The 18146-nt window shown below is 39.8% G+C and overlaps 2 protein-coding genes across 3 annotated transcripts in view; both read right to left on the bottom strand.

The window, feature by feature from the left end:
• Nucleotides 1-191: 191 nt before the first annotated feature.
• LOC133617722 (spindlin-Z-like) lies at nt 192-9515 on the bottom strand. 2 transcript variants are annotated; one of them, XM_061977885.1, is made up of 5 exons: nt 9169-9515; nt 8857-8903; nt 6152-6399; nt 5848-6081; nt 192-1401 (listed from the first exon to the last, which is right to left on the bottom strand). In XM_061977885.1, the coding sequence occupies exons 2-5, from the start codon at nt 8874-8876 to the stop codon at nt 1196-1198; spliced, it is 708 nt and encodes a 235-aa protein (XP_061833869.1). In that variant the 5' UTR covers nt 8877-8903; nt 9169-9515; the 3' UTR covers nt 192-1195. The 2 variants fall into 2 exon arrangements, with proteins under 2 accessions (XP_061833869.1, XP_061833870.1); XM_061977886.1 differs by having other exon boundaries at nt 9248-9515.
• A 4737-nt stretch (nt 9516-14252) lies between these two features.
• The window catches only part of LOC133617720 (serine protease 57-like), a 25990-nt gene continuing 22096 nt past the window's right edge, over nt 14253-18146 (bottom strand). The window contains exons 4-5 of the mRNA XM_061977884.1: nt 15850-16110; nt 14253-14717 (exon numbers count right to left, since the gene is read on the bottom strand). Coding sequence (XP_061833868.1) covers nt 14541-14717; nt 15850-16110 — 438 coding nt within the window. The 3' untranslated portion in view covers nt 14253-14540. The remainder of the gene's footprint in view (nt 14718-15849; nt 16111-18146) is intronic.

Here is an 18146-nt window from a genome sequence, read left to right as displayed (position 1 = left end):
ACAGGAACCATATTAACACAAAAACTATTGGCATCTTTTTCCATTTTCATAAATTTTTGAAAAAGCGCCAGGGAGCCAGTAGGGCGGCGCTAAAGAGCCGCTTGTGGCTCGAAAGCCGCACTATGCCAACCCCCGAGTTATGTTAGTCAGGTTATCTATCAAGTGGAGAAATGACACAACTAGAACCAGAGTTGGTGTGAGCTACACGGCCTGTTTATTGTTTGGATGCCATATCCACGAGAACAATCACAACAGGCGACAAAAAAACAATTTTACACAACTTGTGGAAATGTAAATACTGTAAGTGCTGCAGTATTTTTTTTAATTATTATTTCAACATCATGCCTATATAACAAAGCATATTTGGACACATTATTTTGAAGCGAGGCTATCTACCAGTCTAAACATGTAAACGTAATACAATAAAGTGCTCCTGGTAATATCGGCGGAGATTACATGATCATAGGTTTAAAGAACATACTGCATTTAGAAGCAAAAACACAACACAAGAATACACCCACCATTGCAGCCTATTATTTAGACACTTGAACACAACACAAACAAGCCTTCATACACCGCGATGTATCTTTTAAGATATGTACAATATTGCAAAACATGACGGGCCTGAAGGCACTTTTTGTGTGTGTGTGTGTGTGTGTGTGAAGTGTCATTGTGGAAGCAAGCGCGTGGCGGCTTGAAACATCACAACAGGGTGTTTTTCTTCTGAGCTTTTGTCAAAGGGAGCAGACGACCAGCGAAAACAAGCTGAATGTCTTGAAAAGCACTTGTCTGAAATTACACTTTAATAACTACATTATTCCACAAATAATGGACTTACCTCCCTATGTGAAGGGTTATTTAAAGCTCGGCTGACTTGTGCACGTCACGCTTTTTAGCAAGCTCGGCTTTCTGTGCAACTCTTTTGGTCATTAATTTAAAGCCTGGATTAGACACTCGGCCATCCCCTCATCTTGATCCAGGCTTGGCGGGAAAGGCTTTTTGGTGGGCTTCCGATCTGACCCAACAATACAACAAGGACGCGCTGCCCGTGTGCACCGTACATATGAGAACAGTACAGCGGACGCTACACTTGTGCTGTGCAAACATACAAAGAAAAAGCCAAAAAAAGATTGCAAGCATGAATTACTTTGGGCTTTAAATAACAAAAATGAGTGAGAGGGCATTGGGGTCTCCTTTAGGTGGTTTTGACCAGGTCGTAGACGTGGACGTGAAAGTCATCATCGTATTTGATGTAATAGACAGAAGGCTTGGCTGGGACTTGGTAGATGACCAGGCCCGTCCTCTTCACGCCTTTGTCAGTGACGTACTCCACCTGTTTGCCCACCAGGCTCTCCGTCTCTTCTCCCGGCTTCCTGTCGGCAGGCAGCAGGTGCTTGTTTTCTGGGGGCAAGAAGTGGAAAGTTCAGGTTGACATAAGCAAACACACCTTTCTTAAAATCAACAAAATCAGAGAAATTATGTAGAAAGAGCTGCGGCTGGAGAAACAGTTTTCCAATCTTGCGAATTTCAGTTATTTTTAAAAGCAAACTATTTTTTTAAATGTCTGGGGTGAGCGGAAAAGTTCACAAAATGTTTCAGAAAATCTTATATTTTCCTCGGAAGCTTACTGTGCCACACCTTGAACCCCCCTGGTATAAACCCCTTAGTTATACCGCAAGTAACATTAACACTCCAATTTGTTACAATGCATACTTAAATTGGCACAAAAGTAAAGTGTCAAATGTAAAATAGCTGTCTTCAAATTGTAAAAATAATTTAACCCATTTGTAAGCCACAGCCAGTTTTCTTTAATATTTATTATTAATAATATTTGAAAGTTTAAACGTTACAAGAGATCACGCTAATATTGATAGCAATTCAAAAATCACCTATTACACTAAACATGTACCGTATTTTTCGGAGTATAAGTCGCTCCGGAGTATAAGTCGCACCGGCCGAAAATGCATAATAAAGGAGGAAAAAAACATATAAGTCGCATTTTTTGGGGAAATTTATTTGATAAGACATTTGAAAGGCAATTTAAAATAAATAAAGAATAGCGAACAACAGGCTGAATAAGTGTACGTTATATGAGGCATAAATAACCAACTGAGAACGTGCCTGGTATGTTAACGTAACATATTATGGTAAGAGTCATTCAAATAACTATAACATATAGAACATGCTATACGTTTACCAAACAATCGGTCACTCCTAATCGCTAAATCCCATGAAATCTTATACGTCTAGTCTCTTATGTGAATGAGCTAAATATTATTTGATATTTTACGGTAATGTGTTAATTTCACACACAAGTCGCTCCTGAGTATAAGTCGCACCCCCGGCCAAACTATGAAAAAAAAACTGCGACTTATAGTCCGAAAAATACGGTATGATCTTTTTTTCTGTTCTTATATACTAAAATGTTTAGCATATTGTGACCTCGTTGTGTTTTGATGTTTAAAAATATACTGTATATATTTTCCTGGCTGGGAAGAAGGTTTAAACATCTCTGCTCAACACATTTACTATTCTGAAATCTTGCAAGACAGTCCTAAAGATAAATTGCTCAGCGTTTACATTTAAAGAAAGTGCTCTACTGACCCAAATATACTAGAAATGAATACCGTATTTTTCGGACTATAAGTCGACTTATACTCAGGAGCGACTTTTGTGTGAAATTTTTAACACATTACCGTAAAATATCAAATAATATTATTAAGCTCATTCACGTAAGAGACTAGACGTATAAGATTTCATGGGATTTACCGATTAGGAGTGACAGATTGTTTGGTAAACGTATAGCATGTTCTATATGTTATAGTTATTTGAATGACTCTTACCATAATATGTTACGTTAACATACCAGGCACGTTCTCAGTTGGTTATTTATGCCTCATATAACGTACACTTATTCAGTCTGTTGTTCACTATTCTTTATCTATTTTAAATTGCCTTTCAAATGTATATTCTTGGTGTTGGGTTTTATCAAATAAATTTCCCCAAAAAGTGCGACTTATATGTTTTTTTCCTTCTTTATTATGCATTTTCGGCCGGTGCGACTTATACTCCGAAAAATGTGGTAGTTACATTTGGATACATCTGTTCGCCATCACTTATAAACACCTTATAATGGGAATTTGTGTGAATGTAGCATGTCATTCCAATTAGTGCTGCAGCTATTGATTATTTTAGTATGTTTAGTACGTATGTTACACCGTCGGAAAGGTCTCGCTCACGCCGACAGCGGTAGTTTAAGCTGGGAACATTTTGTGTTACCATGGCGATGCTATTCACAAATAAATAAAAACATGGGCCAATTTAATGGGTACATACCCTGTTAATGGACGATTGTTTTGAGACAAACGCCAAAAAGACAAGATTACCTCCTCTTGTAGCTCAGCCATACTTTCACGCAGCTCGGTACTTAACGTCTCATTTTGTTCACACACTTGTCTACTTTAACCCTGGCTAAAAATGTTTACGTCCTATTTTTGGTTTTGGCTGGATGGCCGTCGGAAGGAAGGCCAGCTCTGTTGCTCATTATGTAGTTACACTTAAAACTGACGAATTCGGACACTCTGCACAAGTACGGCGGCTTCCGATGACACCCGGCCAGAGGTCCAGGGCACAGATAGCAGGCCCATCAAAATTTCCGCGGGAATTTTCTCGTTATTACTACCTTACTTACATTTTACCCAATTAAATGTTTATTTAACACACAAACATTAGGCTTAAACCAAGCTGCTTAGAAAAAGTAAGTAAATACTAATACTAATAAAACATTGATAAATACTAATCAAATATACGGCATAAGAAAAAAATTCATAAGTAACCGATGAAAAATAAACTAAATTAATAATGAATATGTTCATTAAATATACTGTCAATAAAATTAAAATGCAAATAAAAATACAGCTTTAATACTTTAGTCATACATTTTGCGCATATGAAACTTCTCTATGACTTTCACTCCAGACTTCTGTTAGTTTGATAGTCGTGCATAGAGAGAGTATGGCCGACTAAACAACAAGCGCCATGTTTTCTACCAAGGACGTGTGCAGCTATGCCTGGATGCATGCAGTTGCTGTTGTTTTGACGTTAGTCTTATAAAAATAATCAACCAAAATAATACACCTATATATAGTTCTAAACATACTCCAGCTCATAAACTTACAATAAAACATGCTTTTATTTCCATCACAGTAAAATTTTGCGGCAGTATTTGACGCACTCTGCTGCTACATTCCTGCAGTGTTTCGCGACCAGCTGGCACTCAAACACGCACTTGACAGCGCAATAAATGTAAAGAAATACACAGAACGACCAACAAAAACAAGTTTTTACCCTCATTTTACTTTGTACAGAATTTTAACCGCTCATTGATTTTCAATCATTTTGATTCAATAAATAAAGGGTTGAAATGTTCTCGATATTCAACATTATGTATTATTCTAAGTGATCTTTCTTTTTTGTAGCATGCTTAGTGAATAAGCATACTTTTGTAGTTATTTCCTCATATTTCTGCACAATAACTCAGTTATTGTTATAACACTGGCGAGCTGTACAGTATATGGAGGGATTTTTGGTCTGGAACATATTTTGCTTTATTGATGTATTTCTGACCACTTAATGTTGTATATCTCTATATGAAATTTCTAGTTAATTTAATCACCTATTATTACACCCAAAATGTGGTTTCTTTTACTCTTTCATTGTCTACTCAGTCTATTTTTTTTGTGTGTGTGACTTTCTTTTCGGCTGTTACTGAATTTAATTATTTTAGTTCTATGGCGATTCAAAGACTCTGTTTTTGTCAAACTATCTCTTTAATTTGTCCATTTATGCTTTTATCAATTGTATTAACCTTGTGGTTCGAGTGTCTGCCCTGAGATCGGTATGTCGTGAGTCATACCAAAGACTATAAAAGTGGGACCCATTACCTCCACTCCGCATCAAGGGTTGGAATTGGGGGTTAAATCACCAAAATGATTCCCGGGTGCGGCCACCGCTGCTGCTCACTGCTCCCCTCTCCTCCCAGGGGGTGAACAAGAGGATGGGTCAAATGCAGAGGACAAATTTCACCACACCTAGTGTGTGACAATCATCGGTGCTTTAACTTAACTTTGTGGAGGATATTGCAGACACTGCTCTTGCCGTGATGTCAATAGATGACGAAGGCAGTGAGTGATAGCTTAAAGGCAATGTCCTTTTGGCCCCCTTGACACTTGTTCGGGCATTTGGGTCTCTCCGAGCCTGCGGATCAGCCTCTATTGCAGTGGTTACGCCTCGCACGAACCGGCTGACCGAACGGAAGTGCGACCAAGGCGACCCGTCTGCCCCGGTTCAGTGTTTAGGTGACCTCTAAATGTGGAAAAAGTGTTTCCATTATGCTTTTGCGGAAAACTTCAATATCGAAACGTCTCAAAAAACACCTCATGAGAGCGCAAAAATGTTTCAGCGATAATTGGGAGGTCTTTCAAAATATGGGTGTTTCCATTACTGGTTTCTCATTGCAATTTTTAGGTGTTGCGCATTTCTGGTTGTAACGGAAATGCAACTACAGAGATCAACTGGAAAAAAGTGTCTTAAAGCGAGGAGTTACGATGGTAATGTAAAAGATAACGGTGATCAACACATGTCGAGCCACTAACAAATAGGCCTTGAAAAAGAGGGGTTGTTTTATATTTGGACACTCATTCAGTTGACCCATATGGTATGCTTGTCAAAAAGATTGTGCAAGTTGGTTAAATCATTTTTAGTTTGTCATTACATACTTTTCAATTGAGACCCACGGGTGCAATTAACAAGACCACACAACTTTTAGAGAAGTTCCGTACAAATTACCTGCTTCGGGCAAAATCCTGAGGTCTCCGTCGGCATAGTCGTCCCACAGCTGGTACATATAAAGCACCGGGTCCTTTTCATAGGTGATATAATACCAATTGGTCATAATGGGAGCTCTGGAGAGGACCATGCCTCTCCACTCGTTCTTCTCTCCATCTTCCTTTTCAAAGAGATGCTCCACAGCTTTGCCCACCAGCTCCTCTGCCCCAGGAGGTATCCTGATCCTGTTGTTCACTACGGAAAAAAGGTGTGATAGAGAAATGTATAATACATCTCGATACTTCTTTAACATGCATTAGCTTACCGACGCTTTCCGAGAGGACCTGCAGGTTAGACACTCGCTCGTCTTTGAACAGTTCGATGCCGTAGACGCAGTCGAAGCCGTCGTACTTGACCATGAAGAGCGACGGGTTCACGCTGAGCCTGTCCAGCACGGTGCCCTTCCATTTGCTTTGGTTGCCCTTCTCGCGCCAGTTGTGCTGAATGCGAAGTCCCAGGATGCAGTTGGGGTCAGGGGTTAGTGCGTCACTCAGTTCCCCGCTGCTTCGCTTTCTGCAAAATAAGTGTATAAATTGCCTTTCAGAGGGGAACTTTGACTTGAGTCAGTAAACAATGCATAGGTTTATCATACAGTATCAGAACAAGACCCTGAAAGGAAATATTTAAACTGCACCAGACACATCTCTAAATGTTATCAACCTTTACAAAGATGATATGCTAATTTTGACAAACAGGTATACCGTTAATATGTTTACAGTTATTTTGGCCGGAGCATTGCCATAGAAATGCATATCATATACACAGATGTTTCTGGTTTTCGCTGGAATAAAAAAGACAATATAACATACATCCTAAACATGGATGCACATGAAAAAGTGCAATATATTTATCTGTACAGTAACTTATTTATTTATATATGCACCTTATTGCTTTTTTATCCTGCACTACCATGAGCTAATGAAACGAAATTTCGTTCTTATCTGTATTGTAAAATTCCAATTTGAATGACAATAAAAAGGAAGTCTAAGTCTAATTATTACAACTTAAAAAAAAAATTTAAATATACTAATACAACTTAAGGACCATTGCAAACTGCAATCACAATAATAAATAAATATTAATAAAATGAGATGTATTCTACATAAATGTGTTAATCAAACACCATTAAACAATTATAAATGTAATTTCATAATCACATTGAATATGTTTTTATTGAATATTACATTTCACAATTATTAAATGTGATATATATTTGTAATATTATCAACATTATGATTATTTTGACATCATTGTTGATGAACACTGTTTTTATTTTCATAAAGAAAACAAATGTATACATTTTTAGCAATTCCAAAAGAGTAATCTTTTATGTATAATAAATAAATGATAAATGGGTTGTACTTGTATAGCGCTTTTCTACCTTCAAGGTACTCAAAGCGCTTTGACACTACTTCCACATTTACCCATTCACACACACATTCACACACTGATGGAGGGAGCTGCCATGCAAGGCGCTAACCAGCACCCATCAGGAGCAAGGGTGAAGTGTCTTGCTCAGGACACAACGAGGTTGGTACTAGGTGGGGATTGAACCAGGGACCCTCGGGTTGCGCACGGCCACTCTTCCACTGCGCCATGCCGTCCATGTATGAAAAAATTATAAACATAATTGAACATATAAATGAAATTAAGTTTGGGAAAATAATATATTTATATTGCATGTGTATCTTTGATATATATATATATATATCCATTAAATAAATGGCTGTAAAAAATATTCAAAATACCATTAAATAAACATAAATGCTATTACATAATTAAAAAGGCCGTGGAATATATGAATCAGTCATACATGAATATGTTTTGATAATAAGTTATTATATTATACATTAAAACAATGAATTGTGATGTGATAAAATGGTTCAGATTTAAATTGATTCACATTGTAAAAATATTTTTTGTAGGTAATGTGTTGAATTTGGCTTGTAAACCCTTCGTGTAATCCTATTATAAACATTATTATTATCACGATGCACTATTATACTCTTGTATTGGATCTCATTCACATGTGTACCCAATGTTATGGCCCAATATACTAATACAACTTAAGGACCATTGCAAACTGCAATCCCAATACTAAACAAATATTAATAAAATGAGATGTATTCTACATAAATATGTGTTAATCAAACACCATTAAACAATTATAAATGTAATTTCATAATCACAAAGGTCATTGAATGTCAGTCTTTTCTTTAGTTTCAGCGTTTTTATTGAACATTACATTTCACAATTATTAAATTTGATATATATTTGTAATATTATTATCAACATTATGATTATTTTGACATCATTGATGATGACCACTGTTTTTATTTTCATAAAGAAAACAAATGTAGTATACATTTTTAGCAATTCCAAAAGAGTCATCTTTTATGTATGAAAAAATTAGAAACATAATTGAACATATAAATGAAATTAAGTTTGGGAAAATAATATATTTATATTGCATGTGTATCTTTGATATATATATATCCATTAAATAAATGGCTGTAAAAATAATTCAAAATACCATTAAATAAACATAAATGCTATTACATAATTAAAATGGCTGTGGAATATATGAATCAGTCATACATGAATATGTTTTGATAAGTTATTATATTATACATTAAAACAATTAATGAATTCACATTGTAAAGATATTTTTCTTAGGTAATGTGTTGAATTTGGCTTGTAAACCCTTCATGCAATCCTATTATAAACATTGTTTTTATTATCACGATACATTATACTCCTGTATTGGATCTCATTCACATGTGTACCTACTGTTATGGCCCAAGGTAGATTGATAACTGTAAACTTTTACTGTAGGCTAAAGTGAGGCAATTTCACACTGACTGGATTATGTTATTCATAGGTGTTTTGAACAATATTATGTTTCTATACAGATGTGGTGCCTCTTTACATTTAGCTCTGCTTAAGTACAGCAACTTGGTGTGAACATACCTGCCTCTTTTCTTTGACATGCCTCCAAAGATGTAAAAAGTTACTGGCTAGAACCAAAAAGAAAAAGGAAAAACTGTCAGTCAATCTTATTATTGTAATATGATAACGCTGGGAGGAGGGCATCTCCGGGTGACGTCATCATAATCCGACGTGATTGACAGTCCCAACAGCCAATGGGATCACGTCCGAGGGAAACACTTCCTGTGTATTTCCGTCGCCTAAAACCCCAGTTCTGTTTTAACGCCAGTGCTAGCAACGTGACATATTAGCATTTGTGACAATACGGAGCGAGAAAGCGGCGACAAGTCTCACCTGTGTTGGATGTCGTCCAACATATAAGTCAAACCGTCATGTCGTGTTAACACTTCACCTTTCTCGCCTTTAGCTTTACCTCAATGCAGACGTCCCAGAAGCAAGAAGGGGCGGCTAAAAAAAAAAAAAAGGCTACATCCGCTCTTCCAAAGTTCCACAGCTCCAAAAAAATAGTGACAGAAATGGACGCTAACCACCCGACATCCTAGCTGCGTGGACTCATGTTCGTATCACCTCCACGTAGATTTCATATCAGTATGCTTCCCTTCGTCTGCCACACTAATCGAGCGTTGCTCCACGCCACACAACCACACGGTAAATCTCGCGAAACCTGTGTGGGGCTGGAGATAGAGGATGCGTACTTCATTTCCCACAATGCCTAGCGCCACGAACAACGGGAGAGTACGTAAGATGGCACGCAATGAACACTGGGAAATGGAGGCCAAAGTGTGATCTTTGGGCCAGCAGGCAGAGTAAGTATAGTATGTTTTAACTACTTTAATGTATTTTACTACTTTTTGAATATATATTTTTTACTTTTACAAACATTTAATTATATTTCGTCATCATTTCTTTTTATTCCTTTCATGAAAATGCATATGTACAAGCCACGTACAGTTCACACTTTAATTGTTTTTTTTTATTCTTATACATTTCCATGACCAGAAAGGAGCAGATGGAAGAATAGTATTCTTATATTTATCTGCCCCCTTTTTTAACACAAATTATTTTTAGACGACTTTATTGCTGTTCCCCCCACCAACACCCGAACTCCAACACACTTTTTAGTTTTTGTTTAAGCATTTTCACAATGACACGTCCAATCAAAATCAAAAATCAGTTTTATATAATGCCAGTTGTCTCTTTTTGTAACTCTTTTCAAATTAAAAACTATTTTTGCAACTTTTTAAGTCTTTCTTTAGAGAAATAATATTTAGATAGAGCAGTGAAATGTTTTGTCTCCCCAATTATATTTAATAATTTTTTTTTGCATAATTAATACATCCAATCCAATCCACTTTAATTATATGGCACATTTACACAACACAATGTTTCCAAAGTGCTGCACAACAATATTAAACACAATTAAAAACAATATAAAATAAATAATGATTAAAAACGATTTTAAAGGGTAAAACCAATTAAAACAGTAAATAGAAATCAAAATTTTAAAAACAGAGGACCACACAACTCACGTAGTGTTAAAAGCCAGAGAATAAAAGTGGGTCTTAAGACGAGACTTAAAACACTCCACTGTGGCAGCAGTGGAGTGTTTATATACAATGAAGTGATAGGCTGGTGGTGAGAGGGTTATCAAATACAAAAAACAATTATAGAAAACTATATTCCTTTGAAAATTAAGACTACAAATTGTGTAGTTCTTATATACTGTATTTTATTATTAATTACTACTCCTACTACGACTAGCAGTAGTATTATAACTATAGAGCAGGCCTGGGCAATTATTTTGACTCGGGGGGCCAAATTTAGAGAAAAAAAGTGTCTGGGGGCCGCTATATCTATTTTTCCATCCATCCATCCATCTTCTTCCGCTTATCCGAGGTCGGGTCGCGGGGGCAGCAGCCTAAGCAGGGAAGCCCAGACTTCCCTCTCCCCAGCCACTTTGTCCAGCTCTTCCTGTGGGACCCCGAGGCGTTCCCAGGCCAGCCGGGAGACATAGTCTTCCCAACGTGTCCTGGGTCTTCCCGGCGGCCTCCTACCGGTCGGACGTGCCCTAAACATCTCCCTAGGGAGGCGCTCGGTGGCATCCTGACCAGATGCCCGAACCACCTAATCTGGCTCCTCTCGATGTGGAGGAGCAGCGGCTTTACTTTGAGCTCCCCCCGGATGGCAGAGCTTCTCACCCTATCTCTAAGGGAGAGCCCCGCCACCCGGCGGAGGAAACTCATTTCGGCCGCTTGTACCCGTGATCTTGTCCTTTCGGTCATAACCCAAAGCTCATGACCATAGGTGAGGATGGGAACGTAGATCGACCGGTAAATTGAGAGCTTTGCCTTCCGGCTCAGGTCCTTCTTCACCACAACGGATTGATACAGCGTCCGCATTACTGAAGACACCGCACCGATCCGCCTGTCGATCTCACGATCCACTCTTCCCTCACTCGTGAACAAGACTCTGAGGTACTTGAACTCCTCCACTTGGGGCAAGATCTCCTCCCCAACCCGGAGATGGCACTCCACCCTTTTCCGGTCGAGAACCATTGACTCGGACTTAGAGGTGCTGATTCTCATCCCAGTCGCTTCACACTCGGCTGCGAACCGATCCAGTGAGAGCTGAAGATCCTGGCCAGATGAAGCCATCAGGACCACATCATCTGCAAAAAGCAGAGACCTAATCCTGCAGCCACCAAACCAGATCCCCTCAACGCCTTGACTGCGCCTAGAAATTCTGTCCATAAAAGTTATGAACAGAATCGGTGACAAAGGGCAGCCTTGGCGGAGTACAACCCTCACTGGAAACGTGTCCGACTTACTGCCGGCAATGCGGACCAAGCTCTGACACTGATCATACAGGGAGTGGACCGCCACAATCAGACAGTCCGATACCCCATACTCTCTGAGCACTCCCCACAGGACTTCCCGAGGGACACGGTCGAATGCCTTCTTCAAGTCCACAAAGCACATGTAGACTGGTTGGGAAAACTCCCATGCACCCTCAAGGACCCTGCCGAGAGTATAGAGCTGGTCCACAGTTCCACGACCAGGACGAAAACCACACTGTTCCTCCTGAATCCGAGGTTCGACTATCTGGCGTAGCCTCCTCTCCAGTACACCTGAATAGACCTTACCGGGAAGGCTGAGGAGTGTGATCCCACGATAGTTAGAACACACCCTCCGGTTCCCCTTCTTAAAGAGAGGAACCACCACCCCGGTCTGCCATATCTATTTTTAGGAACACTAATACAAAACCTCACAATAATGTATGATTGAATGCTAAAAACGGAACGGCATTTTCCATTTTTTTACTGAATGAGACACCCAGAATGTACATGAAAACATAGAATGTGGGATTTACAATATTCACTATGAACGATAAAACACTGAATATTGACAACACCCCCCCTCGGTCGATATATTTTACAATCATGCGAAACGCAATAAAAATGCAACAAACACAGCAAAATATGAACGCTAAGGGTTAAAAAAAAAACCCCACCTACAATTTGATACATCACTAAGCTTTAGAACTTTGTTGTAAAAATCTCCTTCCGCGTCTGTCCCTGGCATCCGCATTTCAGGCTATGGCGCTGCTCTGTGTAAACGCTCCCCACCTACACTGCTTGGTGCCTGGTCTGAGCTGCTGTGACTTAGATCAGTGTTTTTCAACCACTGTGCCGTGGCACACTAGTGTGCCGTGAGATAGTCTGGTGTGCCGTGGGAGATTATGTAAATTCACCTAATTGGGTTAAAAATATTTTTTGCACCCAAGTAATTGTAATCCGTAAATAATGTACCGTTGTTGAGTGTCTGTACTGTCTAGAGTTCGGCAGAGTAAGCATGTTATACTCTTCCATATCAGTAGGTGGCAGCATGCAGACGGCAGCGTGTAGGTAAAAAGGTATCTAATGCTTAAACCAAAAATAGACAAAAGGCGAGTGCCCCTAAGAAAAGGCATTAAAGCTTAAGCATGGCTATATAAAACGAAACTAAAACTGATCTGGCTGCAAAGTAAACAAAACACGAAATGCTGGACGACAGCTAAGACTTACAGTGTGTGGCGCAGAGATGGCGTCCACAAAGTACATCCGTACATGACATGACAATCGACAGAGTCCTCACAAAGAAGAAAAGCGTCCGCACAACTTTTAAATAGTCTTCATTGCGAAAACAAAGCAGGTGTGGAGAATAGCGCTCAAGGAAAACATGAAACTGCATCAGAAAAAATGCCAACAAAACACAAAAGAACACCAAAATAGGAGCGCAAGACAAGGACTAAAAAACTACACACAGAAAAACACCAAAAAACTCCAAATAATTCAAGGCGTGATGTCACAGGTCGTGACAATACACCTACTTTGAGACAAGAGCTACAGTATAGTGAGGCATGCTTGATTATGGTTTAAATTCATATCCAACAATTGCAAGAACAACTTTTTATTGTCGATATCGGCTACTGAGTTTGTTTTTTTGATGATTTCTGCTTCTAGTGTGCCTCAGAATTTTTTCAATGAAAAAAATGTGCCTTGGCTCAAAAAAGGTTGAAAAACACTGACTTAGATTACCATAGTAACTAGTATATCATGCAAAAGTGCAGATTCCAACCATTAAATCAATCAATCAATCAATGTTTATTTATATAGCCCTAAATCACAAGTGTCTCAAAGGGCTGCACAAGCCACAACGACATCCTCGGTACAGAGCCCACATAAGGGCAAGGAAAAACTCACCCCAGTGGGACGTCGATGTGAATGACTATGAGAAACCTTGGAGAGGACCGCATATGTGGGTAACCCCCCACTCTTCTAGGGGAGACCGAATGCAATGGATGTCGAGTGGGTCTGACATAATATTGTGAGAGTCCAGTCCATAGTGGATCCAACATAATAGTGAGAGTCCAGTCCATAGTGGATCTAACATAATAGTGAGAGTACAGTCCATAGTGGATCCAACATAATAGTGAGAGTCCAGTCCATAGTGGATCTAACATAATAGTGAGAGTCCAGTCCATAGTGGATCCAACATAATAGTAAGAGTCCAGTCCATAGTGGATCTAACATAATAGTGAGAGTCCAGTCCATAGTGGGGTCAGCAGGAAACCATCCCGAGCGGAGACCATTGAAATACTTTGTATAGTTCAAGACTTACGGTCATTAGAAAACATCACTGCACATCATAATGGCAGCTACAGTTTCCATCTTAAAGATCTAAAAAAATTATTTGGGAATTTCCGGCGGGCCAGATTGAAAAGCTTAACGGGCCTTAATTTGCCTAGATCTGCTATAGATGCTGGCCTATAAAGTGTTAGGATGAGCAATTATAATTGGTGGAATTTGAATAAAAGGCAATATTAAAAAAAAAAAAACGGTCAATGTAACAATGCACAACAAATGATTACAACAAAACTTAATTTTATAATGTAGTTTAATTTAGTTGTTCAAACCTATTTATGTTGTACGTTTCCTTAAATCCACAAGTGTGGTTACACCTGAAAACAATTCTGTATGAGCTTTGGAAAGTTAAAAAATGTCAGACAAACGAGGCTGACCCTAAAGCTAGCGTACCTAATGAATCCTGCCAGAGCAAAAGCATTCATGATGCCTCATAATGCAGCAAAAAGACATAAAGCCAGTCAACATAATTGATTCTCATGCTTTTTTAACAACCTCAGCACTAACAAACGATGTGTTATCTTCATTCATACGATGCCTCATTTGTTTGATTGCTGTTCAACACACTGGAAATCCAGTCTGTGAAGGACGATATGCGCGTGTAGACATCGGGGGTCCGGGGGTTGCCGCATCTTCGCCCAGAGAACGACACCACGCCTGCAGCCTCGCCGTCGCAAACCAGCGGGCCACCTGAATCACCCTAAAAATAAGAACAACAACAATTTTACCAAAGCTTGTTTGTATTTTGGCCGAATTAGTTTATTTTACCGTATTCCGTTAAATGGCAACCAGGGAGTATTTAATTGTAGTACCAGGCACTTATGTCGGAAGGGCTGAAATTTGTGCTCCTATCATTAAGGGACATTTTCACATCTTATAAATTCCTCATCCTATGAGCGCTGATGAGCAGAGGTAACATCTATTTGCACCGTGCTAATTTGCATTTTGTTTTAAAGGTCCCCCATTAGGGCAGCACGGTGACACAGGGGTTAGTGCATGTGCCTCACAATACGAAGGTCCTGAGGTCAATCCCGGGCTCAGGATCTTTCTGTGTGGAGTTTGCATGTTCTCCCCGTGACTGCGTGGGTTCCCTCCAGGTACTCCGGCTTCCTCCCACCTCCAAAGACATGCACCTGGGGATAGGTTGATTGGCAACACTAAAAATTGGCCCTAGTGTGTGAATGTGAGTGTGAATGTTGTCTGTCTATCTGTGTTGGCCCTGTGATGAGGTGGCGACTTGTCCAGGGTGTACCCCGCCTTCCGCCCGAATGCAGCTGAGATAGGCTCCAGCACCCCCCGCGACCCCGAACGGGACAAGCGGTAGAAAATGGATGTATGGATGGTCCCCTATTAGGCAAACTTCACTTATTAATGCTGTTCTAATATTAACTTTTTTAGCCCCAAACATGAGAAAAATCGTTAATCACACTTTGGTTTTATTACTTTATTGCAGGGGTCACCAACCTTTTTGAAACCAAGAGCTACTTCTTGGGTACTGATTAATGCGAAGGGCTACCAGTTTGATACACACTTAAATAAATTGCCAGCAATAGCCAATTTGCTCAATTTACCTTTAACTCTATGTTGTTATTATTAATAATTAATGATATTTATCTTTGTGGAGTTGATTTATTTTGGAAAACCTTGTTACATTGTTTAATGCATGCAGCGGGCATCACAACAAAATTAGGCATAATAATGTGTTAATTCCACATGTATATATCGGTATCGGTTGATATCGAAATCGGTAATTAAGAGTTGGACAATATCGGAATATCGGATATCGGCAAAAAAGCCATTATCAGACATCTCTCGTTTTGAGGCAATCTTACCGAGCAGAAGCCTTGTAAATCTCGCGACCCTGTGCCGCAGACCATCGTCCTGGCGATGGGGACCCCCCTCCATCGCCTGCGACACGTCCGCTGAGACAGCAGGGTGACGTTGACCTCCTGCAGAGTGTCGGGCAAGGTCCTGTTGTCGCCGATGTCTCCCCAGCCGGCCGTGATGCATGAGCCGCTGTCTCTTCTTCCCATTCGGCCTCTTTTGAGAGCGATCAGCTGCACCTGCTCCGTCAGTTGGGCGCTGGCATTAAGCTTGGGGGCAAAAAAATAAGAAAAAAGATCCAATTTGGCAAATGCTGTTAAGAAGCCAAAATGTCAATGAACGAGATGAGTGTATACATAATAGCGTATCATATAACAGCGGAATTTCTCTATCGAATTAAAGTTAAAGTACCAATGATTGTCACACACACACTAGGTGTGGCGAAATTATTCTCTGCATTTGACCCATCACCCTTGATCACCCCCTGGGAGGTGAGGGGAGCAGTGAGCAGCAGCGGTGGCCGCGCCCGGGAAACATTTTTGGTGATTTAATCCCCAATTCCAACCCTTGATGCTGAGTGCCAAGCAGGGAGGTAACGGGTCCCATTTTTATAGTCTTTGGTATGACTCGGCCGGGGTTTGAACTCACAACCTACCGATCTCAGGGCGGACACTCTAACCACTGAGTAGGACTTAGATTTAGGAATGGCTGCAAAACTTTCCTCAGACTCCGTACTATCAACATGAAAGGACTGACTTTAGGGGTGTGTTTTGCTTCTGTCTCAGCTTTTTCGCCGCACTTGTTTCTAGAACAAGTGCGCCGGATGCTCGCTAGTGTGGCCGTGCGATAGTACGTTGGTTAAACCTCCAGACTCGACGCCCTAAACCAGGGGTCGGCAACCCAAAACGCTGAAAGAGCCATATTGGACCAAAAATACAAAAAACTAATCTGTCTGGAGCCGCAAAAAATGAAAAGCTGTATATAAGTCTTATAATGAAGGCAGCACATGATGTAAGTGTCTTTTTTTAGCTATAACAGCCTACTATCAAAATGACTATGTGTCGCAGGCTGAAGGAAATCTTCGTTGACAGAAATGTTGAAATGTAATATTTATTCTACACATTTTTACAACATTAGAAACCATTAGTAAATCAGAGGCTACTCAGAAGGTGAGATAACTCCTGGAAATTACTGGATTTTAATGTCCAAAGGTGTAGATGTGTGTGTACAACAGGCTAACAGCAGGCTGTCTTCTTTTAATAGATTTATTACAATCTTTGGCAAGCTAGGTAACGTTTGCTGTGGTCTGGAACAACATGGCACACAAACAACTGTCTGAAATGCAGCCAATATTACATACAGATAATGCATACTTGCCAACCCTGAGACCTCCGATTTCGGGAGGTCTCAATATAAACAGCGTGCCTGCCCAATCACGTTATAACTGTAGAAGGATGGAGGGCGAGTTCTTGGTTTCTTATGTGGGTTTATTGTTAGGCAGTTTCATTAACGTCCTCCCAGCGTGGCAACAACACACAACAACAGCAGTCACGTTTTCGTCTACTGTAAAGCAGTTCGTCTGCCGTACACAGCAATGTTGTGACACTCTTAAAAAGGACAATACTGCCATCTACTGTACATGCATATGTGACAATAACATCTAGGGCTTTTAGAGAGTGCAGTGCACAACTGCGCACACAACAAGGAGACGAAGCAGAAGAATGAGGAAGATACAGCCATGACGACGCCGACGAAGAGTAAGATGAAGAAATACGCTTGTAAGTTCCAAGCCGCAGCTGCGATTGGACATGGATAGCCTCCGGGAAGAAGTAGTGGACTACCAAGTGCTCGGCAGTGAAGATCTTCCTTCAGGAAGCAAAGATTGACCAGTTTTGGGCCATGCTAGGGAGAGATGGAAGATTCCAGATTCTAGTGCATTTGATGAAATCACTTTTGTGCGTGCCACACAGCAATGCATCATCAGAGAGGGTATTCAGCATGGTTAGAAAAATAGTGACAGAGAATAGAACAAGGATGGACAATTCAACCCTTACCTCAACAATGAGTAGATGTGTGTATACGTGTAAATAAATGAACACTGAAATTCAAGTATTTCTTTTATTTATATATATAGCTAGAATTCACTGAAAGTCAAGTATTTCTTATATATATATATATATATATATATATATTTACACATAATATATTTGTGTAAATATATTTATTTGCACATATACACACATCTACTCATTGTTGAGTTAAGGGTTGAATTGTCCATCCTTGTTCTATTCTATGTCACTATATA

This window comes from Nerophis lumbriciformis, linkage group LG18 (assembly GCF_033978685.3).
Source record: "Nerophis lumbriciformis linkage group LG18, RoL_Nlum_v2.1, whole genome shotgun sequence".
In the NCBI taxonomy this organism is placed as follows: Eukaryota; Metazoa; Chordata; class Actinopteri; order Syngnathiformes; family Syngnathidae; genus Nerophis; species Nerophis lumbriciformis.
The sequence above is the reverse complement of the archived record's forward strand: the minus strand, read 5'-3'. Positions and strand labels throughout refer to the sequence as shown.